This window comes from Alligator sinensis, unplaced genomic scaffold, assembly GCF_000455745.1.
Source record: "Alligator sinensis unplaced genomic scaffold, ASM45574v1 scaffold313_1, whole genome shotgun sequence".
NCBI lineage: Eukaryota > Metazoa > Chordata > Crocodylia > Alligatoridae > Alligator > Alligator sinensis.
Window position 1 is genome coordinate 2,705,387 of NW_005841939.1, and position 9,962 is coordinate 2,715,348.

At 42.7% G+C, this 9,962-nt stretch overlaps 1 protein-coding gene across 1 annotated transcript in view; it reads left to right on the forward strand.

Annotated features, from left to right (window-relative positions):
• The first annotated feature begins 3,179 nt into the window (after window positions 1-3,179).
• The window catches only part of CRYBG1 (crystallin beta-gamma domain containing 1), a 99,333-nt gene continuing 92,550 nt past the window's right edge, over window positions 3,180-9,962 (forward strand). Inside the window, exon 1 of the mRNA XM_006019811.3 lies at window positions 3,180-3,289. Coding sequence (XP_006019873.1) covers window positions 3,278-3,289 — 12 coding nt within the window. The 5' untranslated portion in view covers window positions 3,180-3,277. The remainder of the gene's footprint in view (window positions 3,290-9,962) is intronic.

Sequence of the window (9,962 nt, forward strand, 5' to 3'; positions counted from 1 at the left end):
TGCAGCTGGAACCTGCTTGCTCCTGGCAGCAGGTGAGGGGGTTGGAGTTGCAGCGGGGTAGAAGGGGGAGCACAGCATAGAGCCTGCACCCAGAGGGGCAGCAGGAGCGCAGAGCTCAGCTGGGCAGGGTGTGGGTATAGGTGCGAGAGTGGGGGGTGTAGGGATCCCGCACACATTCCCCTCCATGGTGTGCAGCCCCCACTGCTGGCAGCAGCAGCAGGCAGGGAGGTCAGGGTGCTTGTGCCCAGTGCGGGTGCCCAATGGGGCATGGCTCCGGCCAGCGCTGTGCAGGTTGTGGGGAGCACAACCTGCCTGGCTGCCTCTATTGCTGGAGGTCCATGCCATGAACCTGAAGCTCCAGCACTCACAGTGTGGGAAGCCCCTCACTGGAGCCTGCTGCCTCCCCCATACCTGCTGCACAGGTCCCCACACTCCGCCGGGAGTGGAAGGAGCCCTGCTCCCTGCTTCCCCATGGAGTCCAGTGTGAGGCTTCTCTGCTGCGAGTGCGGAGCTGCAGGCATGCGGCACAGAGCTTCTGTAATAGAGGCTGCCAGCAGCTGGGGCTGTACACCATGGGGGGAGTGTGTGGGGACTGCCACACTTCCCACCCTCCCTCACACCCCACAAAGCCACAACCCCCATCAACATATCTATATACCCCCACATACCCTATGCCCCCCCTACACAGCCACACCCTCTCACAACCCTCCCCATACCCCACCATATGCACACACACCTCCCACACCCCACCGTACACACAATGTAAAAGTGTGACACTTTATTTTTGAGTTATTATGCAATCCCTTCTATATACAGTACACAATCACAAGTCATGACAAATATTTTTTGTAATAAAATTTAAATATATTATAGCAGGTGTTTGACTTCTAGTGTATGATTTCGTTTTTTTCTGGTTCTAAGATGGAACCCCCCTCCCGAATGAGTATTGAGAGGGGAGGCAGGAAGGGCAAAGGACTTCCAGTGGCAAAGGTCAGGGATTAGGGGGCAGGACTTCTGGTCCTAATGCAACCAGGGGGTGAGGCAACAGTCAGGGAACGGGGCTATCTGTGAGGCCCCGAACAGCTCGCCAAAGCTTGGTAAGCGGTCTTCCACCTGAAATAATTGTCCGCCCCTGTGTTAGGAGCTGTTACCTTCCAAAATCTTTCATGCCATTTTGCCCTTGCTCCAGCTACATAGCTGTAAGATTTATTTACTATTTATTTTGATTAATTATATAAAAAGATGTCACCCTTAGCATAACTGGCTTAACTACTTTATTCAAGCATATAATAGCAAATCTAAGCCTCTTGTGAATATCTAATTTCCTATTTCACTTGATTAAATATCCCCATTTTTGCACACAGTTAAGTAAGACAATATTTGAGCCTTGCAGAATGTCTGTTGGGGATATCATAACTTTCTAATATGTTGCAAATCCTAGTTTTTCTCTGAGACTTTTGGGGCTTTGATAGACCAAGGCAGAAGTTAAAGTGCTTGGAGAATGCCCTGAGCTATTAACAAGAGAACTGTACCTCTTGAGTGCCTCTGGCAATCTCAACTGTGACTTCATAGTTTGGGAGGAGAGACCATCTCTCATGTAATTTAGTAATAGATCATTTAGGGGTTTAAAGTTAAAACTAGCATACAGAAACTTAAAATTCAGGTCTTGAATGTCTAGCAGTGAGTAATCTTGATGTGAAGTTCCACCACTGCATTTTTTTAAGTAGCTTAAAGGTGCACCATAACAAATGTCTGATTTTGACATGAAGACAGCATTGGAAAGAAACACAGTTGCTTTATGAAATGCTGAAAAATGACTTCTTAGTTATATTTGCCTAGCCTTAACAGCAGCCTCAGGCCAAAGCAGAATTTAAATCAGTCATATCCAACCTTTTGCAGGCATGCCAAAGTTAAGTCCTGTCCCCCTTCCTGAGTGCCTCTCTCATCCTTGCCCCCAGGAGGCGCATCCAGTAGAGATTTGCCCTGGAATGGAGGGGGAGGTGGGGCTCAAGCCTCCAACCATGTGGAATAGATGAAGGGCAGGACACTGCTGTGAGAAGAAGTTTCAGGTGTTACCTCTGAAAGCCAAGTTAAACCTCCCTTGGTCCTGCAACTGCCACAGTTTTTTATGGCAAGTGAGTATCTAAAGTCCTGAATCTGGCAATGGCCAGGGAAAGGTTAATTTAGCTTTTTGTGGTGACACTTGACACCTCTTCTTGCAGCAGTGATCTGCCCCTGCTCCACATACCCAGAGGCTCTAGTCCTTCTGCCTCCATTCTGGGGCCTCCTTTTATTGAACACTGGGAGCTCACACACCACACATACCAGCTACCCATGACACCTGTAGCCTACGTACTAGGGGTTGGTGACCCCTGATTTAAATTATGACCGATGGCCTCACGCTGCCTATGTCAGTGATACTCACCTGGGGTGCACCCTTGAGATCCCTTCAGGGGTTCTGTGGGATGCTACGCAATGTTAGCATTGTTAGGTTGCAAAGATGATTCACGAGATAAACCCAAAGTGATTTCAAATAAGAATCCATAGTATTAAAAAAAATGTTGACCTGTTGTGGTTTTTCTGAGTTTTTTGCAATGGACAAATTGCTGTACTATTTTTCCATGGTCAAAAAATGAGTGAAAACTGAGAGCTGGCATTTTCCTAAGGGTGCCTTGAATCTAAGGTGGGGTGCCTTGATTCTGAAAAGGTTGAGAACCACTGGATTATGCTAGGGTCAGCCAACCTTCCCACTCTCTTGAAGACATTGAGGCACTTGTTCCATTACCATGGTAGGATTAATTGGACATTCATCTGGGTGCCATCATATGAGAACTACATGCAGTTTTGGATATTTTGTTACCAGAAACATGCTGATAAATTAGAAATGTGAAGAGAAGCCAGAAAAGACAATTAGGGTGCTGAAAGAATAGTTTTTGAGAAACCTGAGAAGTTAAATAGCTTGGTTTAAAAAGGTACAGAAAATTTAAAAGTTTCTGAGGGATGTAACTGTTAGCAAGGGAGAAAAAACACTTAGTTATACCTCCTTTCTACAGCCTTGGATTATAGCAGATGACTGTTCATCTCAGCTATCAGTTCATTGTCATTTATCAGTGACACAAGGTTTTTCTTTTCTTTCAGGTACTTTGACATACCAGACAGAAACTGTGCTGCTCAAGAAAATCAGTTACCTTCAGTATCGTATCCAGGATCATATCCAAATTCCCAGTTTTCTCAAACTCTCCCAGCAATTTCACTATCTGTTGCCTCAATACCAGAAATGCTCAAAAAGGTAAGGGCAAATCAAAAACATTCTCTCAGAAGAGGTTGCCAGTTTTGAAAAAAATATGTAACATTTAATGAAATCTTAAAGTACTTTAAGAAAAAGTACTGTTTTTTCATATTATTGTAAAAGACTTATGAACCCTTCGAATTTAGCAAATGAACATTATAAACTGAAACAATCTAGAAAGATAAATAATGAATACTATTGCAATTGTGTGTCAGCAGTGTGAAATGGCTTAAGGCAATCTTCCACAGAGATACGCAGACCATATGTCTGTTTTTCCATTTTAGATTTCCATAAAATATGTATGTCAGTAAATAATGTTGATACAGTCAACTGACATACTCTTCTATACTTACTTTAATTACTAGTATGCAGTGTTTCCTGTATAAAGTTTTCCAAAGAGGGAGAGTTGTCAGCAGAATTGTTTTTTCATTTTCTCCAGTAGTGTTACTCATCTGTTTGACATAGGTATTGTTCTATGCCAGCAAGCTCAGGGAAAAAATACTAATTATTTCTGTACTGACTGTGAGAACTATGTGTCAGCTAAGGTTGAGTAATATCTTTCCTGCCATAATTTATATTAAAAGCATTTTGCTCAGTGATCAAACTAACTTTCCCATAAGCAGAAATAAACAATGGGTGGGTGACTGAAGAAAAAATATTCAAGATAGAGGGCTAGTATTTACTATCTGAATGTATTAGATTGTAGGACTAGAAGAGACCACTGAAGTAATCTAGTCTGACTTCTCTTGTAACCCAAACCAGTAAACCTCTCCAAATAATTTCTATAGGAGATCTGTAACTTCTGTTTAAGCCAAAGCCTTTTAAAAAGACATTGAGTCTTAGCTTTGAAGATTCAAACTACTTCTGAAGGGCAGTTTTAATACATAACTAATATTTGCATTCCAATTAAAACCTGAGATCAGCTACCCATTAAGTAGCTCTTCCACTTCTTGCTTTCCTATTATTGTTGGCAAAACCAAGGACCGAATGTATCAAAAACAAGCAATAGTTTGCTGCTTGCTTCTTCCTGAACTTTAAGGTAAACATACATATTCTTAATATACAATTCAACACTGTCACAAATCAACCCCAAAAGAAAGAATGATTTTGGGGTTCAGTGTGTCTCATGCAGAGATTTTGGTCTTATTCTTGATTTAGCAAACCTCATGTTTGGTCTCTTTCAAAAGCTAATAAATATATTCATTTGTATCACCTTTGCTGAATTATGTTATACTGTATGTATGCATCTCTGCTATATACATGTCTTAAGAACTGTAATATGCAGGCTGGATGAATAGAGGGAAGGCAAAACTATTAGGTATCACTGGCCTATTGTGTTACAAGGTCAAGAGCATTTACCCATCCCAGACACATGGCAGAAAGGGTTCTTGTTAAGTTGGGCATCCAAAATACAGAGATTATCAATCTGCCAGTAAGGAGAAACATCTGCCTCACAATAACAAGTATATTTTGAGACGCTGGGCCATAAACTTGGGAAATTTCAGATTCTAGGGAGGAGCGAAGTTTCTGGAGGATTCTCAGACTCCTCAGCAAATAGAACAATACTGGTGGGGGGCTGGCTTGAAAGTACTTAGGAGCTCTCTGGTAGGTAGTGGGGGGGTCTTTGGATTTTCTTACACCTTCAGGTAAATCTAGGTCCCCAGTTAGAGACCAGGTAGGGTCAGCAGATAGGCTGATCTCTGGAAATACTGATAAGACTTGATGAAGGACTGTGGTGTAGCCAGATGAAGAGAGTAAGAAGTTGTATCTGTTATTTTTCATTCTGTCTCCAAACAATATGGTCAATTTTTCTTGTACAATTCTTTTTTACTACATAAATTGTTTTACCAATTGCCTGTGATAAAGCATGATATCAGAGCAGGTGATATTCCAGCATGCCTCTTTTATGGAGAGAGGGGACACACACATTTTTCATGACCCAAGGGGAAAGCAGCTGGAGCTGGCAAAGATTTCCCTGCTGAAGCTGTGGAGTCTAACATAAGGGCAGTGGAGCCGAGCCTTGCTGGGTCCAGAGTCATCCCACAGACAAACCTTAGCTCAGGGGTAGGCAATTATTTCAGCTGGCAGGCTACTTAACAAGTTTTGGTGAGCTGTCGAGGGCTGCAAATGTAAAACCTTTTAGAAAATATTTTAACAAATTCTAGATAAAAAACAAATCTTATACTAAAAATCAAATATCTATAACATATTTTAATTTTATTTCAGAAAATAATTTTGTCCTGATTTGCATAATAGCTCACAATAAAATCTTACTTTTGTATATTGTGGGGGGGGATGTGTGTGTGAGGCAGTGGGGGGGATGTATGTGGGCATGCAGGAAGGTGTGGGTATGTGTGTGTGGTGGTAGGGGATGCCCACATGCTAGGTCCCAGGAACTGGCCCGAGGTGGGGGGAGAGGGAGCAGGGGGCACATGCAGCAGAGCTCATCCAGTCAGTGCAGTGCAGGTATAAGTGCAAGTGTGGTCCGTGCCCCCCCGCATTCGGCCTGTGGCTGCCCTCGTGGCACTCCACAAAAGGCCAAGCCCTGCCAGGTCATGCTACAGGCAGCTTGCGTCACGCGTCTGCCCACACCTGCCCTGCACCCACTGATGGCACTGTTCCAGCCCTGGCCTTGGCTCTGGCCAGCATTTACAGCTTCCTGACAGAGCTGCTCTGATGCTGCTTCAGCTGCCTGGGTACTGCTCAGCTCCCCCTGCCTCCAGTGGCTCCTCCTTCTCTTTTCCCTCCCCCCCTGCTGTCCTTCCTGATTAAGCTACAGCTTCTCTACAAATATTTCAGTTCCAACACATCTGTCATAATAATTAAATCATAATTTTGGCTATGTATAATGATTTCAACTCCTTCCTGTTTATTCTAAGAATCTTCATTGCTCTCCACTGAACAAGTTAGAAAGAATCCAGTGTAGACCAATTAAAATGACTTGCAAGGAAAGGTTGAAAGAACTGGTATTATTTAATCTGGGAGATTTGATAACAGTCTTCATATTGCAGCACGAGAACATACGTTGCATACTAGGAAGAACTTTCTCATTATGAGGATAGTTAAGCATTGGAATAGGCTACCTAGAGGGTGTGGAATCTCCATCCTTAGATGTTTTTAAGAGTAGCTTAGATAAACATTACTTTAGCGTGGTTTAGACAGGGATGAGCTTGCCTTGAGCAAGTAGTTGGAATGGGTGACCTCTTGAGGTCCCTTTTAGCTCTGCTTTGCTGTAATTCTATGATTCTCTCTACTCCTGGTATTTGTATATAGATAGGTCAGATGTTTGGCATTTATTTGTTGTTTTATTCCATGCTGTGGACATGTGTGGATGAAAATGTTAGTTGTACATGAAAAAGCAAGGTGTAAATATCTGAAAATTACTAAGCAAGAAGTGACGTTTTTTAATATCTTTTTTTGGACCAAATGAATGGGTGAGAGAGATGTTAGGCTTTGAGCACAGAGTGACCTTCTTCAGGTCTGGGGCTTGCTGCTTTTCCTAGACTTGAAGAAGGGTACTTTGTGCCCAACAATTTGTCTAACATGTCTCCCACCTATATAGTTGATCCAATAAAACATACCACCCAAAAAGCCTTGCTTCTTGATATTTCCAGAACCATGATGGCTACAGCAACACTCCAAGTCTATTAAGAACTACTAGGCTTTTATAACAGGCTTCTATAACAGTCTAGTAGATACTTATTAATTCCTTTGGGTAAGTACATTAATTGCGAAAAGCTGTTTTTGCATGCTTCATTAACGGGTATGCCAGTCGACCCGGCAGAATCGAAACCGGCAGTCCCACTGTTCGCGCCTCTCAGGTAACCAGCATATTTGGTTATCCAGCACCCCCATTCTCCAAGGGTGCCAGATAACAGACCTTTTGCTGTAGTTCAATTGCACTAGCATGACTGCATCTTTAATTTCTGCATAGACCCACCTTTAAGATTGTTTGAGCTCATCGTGCAATAACCTATGTTATATGAAATTTACTATTTTAACTTTGAACAATGAATATCGATAGGAACCACATATTTATTATGAATGAACTAAGCTGGGAAACAATTCCATGAATGTTTGACTCATTCTTTTCATTCCCAATGAAAAGTAAATCACTTGAGATCCATGTCACAGATATGATTATGTACTTTTCAGTCAAACTTTAACAAGGACTAAGTGGTTTCGAAGCCTGGTTCCAGAGGACCCTAGATTATGAAAAATCACATAATCTTAAAATATAAAATGTGCACAGATGGTCTTTCAAGAGGAGAGGGGGTATAAATCAAGTTAGCTAAACTTGAGTGAAAAATGCATAAACCAAGTCCTGCGGCAGATTCATTTTTCACTTCCTTTCCTTTTTCCTGTTCTTGTGACAAGGTATTTAGCAGAATTTGCAGATTCACTGGAATCTGACAGGCTGCACTGTGAGTGCATCTGCTATGGTGTCAAACTTGCAACCTTTAGGATGTCAACAGTGCACATTAGTACCTGCACCACCTCAATCCCAACCTTTACTGAAAATGAGCAAATTAGCTATTCACTAACTTCACTCCCACTCATACCACCAGACTCTAAGCTAGCAAAAAGCTTGGTGTTGGATGAACCTGTGCAAACGTAAAAGTGCTTTTATCATCTTATTTTATGTTGTTGGCGTAACCGCGCTGAGAGGAAAAACTGCTATTGGCATATCCTGTATCTACATTAGGGCCTTATGGCTAAGGGGGCTGTAACTGTAGCAGCAGAGGCTCTGTAATATAGACAGATCCTTGGTCTTTCTCAGTCCATGTGCAGATCCTGTTCACTCTGAAGAAAGATTGCAAATAAATCATAAACTTCAGAAGAAATTCATTACAAGAACTCCAGCTAACACACTTCACTTTAATTAGCTTTTTCTAGCAGCCATTCAAATTGAAAAGAGCCTTTTTTTTTGTAACTTATGTTATCTTCAGTCTTAACCACCATCCCCTCTAATGCTGCCTCTACCCTTGTGTGCAGGTGTGACTGGCCAGGTCTAAGACACTACAAAGGCTGTCTACAGTATAAAGTTTTGCTGGCCCAACTGTGTGTCAGTCTCTTGCTGACATAACTTTGCTAGCTATCCCCCTGATATGCTAACAGAATAGGGCTTTTGCAGCTTTGTTTAGGGAGGTGGCATATCCTCACCCAGAGGGGATGGATGACATGCTGCATCTGTGGTAAGGAGCTTTGCTGACATCATAGATGCATCAGCATAACATCATAGCTGTGTCAGCATAGCTGCAAAGTCTGTGTAGCATAGAGAGAGCCTTAGTAATTTTTCAGACACAGACATCTGCGCAAAGGTTTTTAGAGATTCTGCATCTAGATAAGAGTTCTCACACCTACCCGCTAAATGGAGAGAGTTGGGTGGAGTATTTCCAGCACTTAAGCTGGGTGTGACTACAGAAACTAGTCTATTCTGATTCCTTTTCAAATAACTGGAATGAGGTATCAGTGTATTTGATTGCTACCTTTGCTGTGTTACTGAGCCTACAATTGGCACAGCTTACTTCCTTTGTCAAGATGATAACCATACAGTGTCTGGGATGGTCTCGCCTTGGGCACTGTCTTCTGTTTCCTCAATTTGATTTCTCTCTTGCTCAGAGTAAGACAAAGGAAGACAATCACCTCAGCTATATTTGTCCAACATTTTGTCTCACTGCATAATCATCTTTTGTTTTCCATAACATTAAAACAAAAATGCAGTGAAGAACCCACACCACTTTATTTTGCTTCAAGCTGTGGGGACTTTAAGCATTTTATACTCTCTTGTAAGAAACTTCCAGTGCCAGAGCTAAGTGAGAGAGGAACTGGGATTGGTTCTCAAATTCTAACAGATTGCACAATTCACCACATTGCAGAAAATGGAAAGAAGCTCTTTGAATGAGCTTCTGACTCAGAGGAAGTCAGTCTCCACACCTTTCAGTAGGTGAGAAATTTCAGTGACAAATCCACCTTCCTGATCCTTCAAGGGATTGAGTGGATTAGTCTTTCTTAGCAACCACAACCCAAGAAAGCTTCTAAAATCATTTGAAGCACTCCACACCAGCATCCTCACATTCTTTAAGTTGTGGAGCTGGTGGCTTTCCCAGTGGTCCACATTTCAGGATTGGGAGGGGGAAGGGTCATTCTCTAACTTGGAATTAAGAAATCTGAGCCTAAGCCTTACTAAGAGGGTCTCAGATGAGAACTGGAGCATTCTGTGGCATATATTTTCACACCCTGGGGCACATCTGCACAAGACGCCAACTGCGCAGTAGCCAAATAATACTATGCAATAGCGCATTACAGCACAGACAGTGCTAATACACTACGGCACAGTATTATTAGGCTACTGCGCAGTAGCGTCACTTAAAAAACATTTACCAGCACTACTGCATAACAGTGTCTCATGTAGACATGTCCCTTCAAGTTTTAAATTTAGCTCCAGGAAATCACCAAGCTGCTCCATTGCTAAATCCTGGGAGAAATAAGGCTGCAACTATTGTACTCAAAGGAGATGGGCATTTCTGCAAGCCTGCTTTGAACCTAAAGAACTACCTGGGTAGGGAAAATTAATCAGTTACTAACTGTGCGGGCCGGCTCCCGATCTCGGGGGCGAGCCGGGCCCGCCTTTGTGCATACAGGCTGGGGCCAGCAGCCCGGGCCCGTGGGG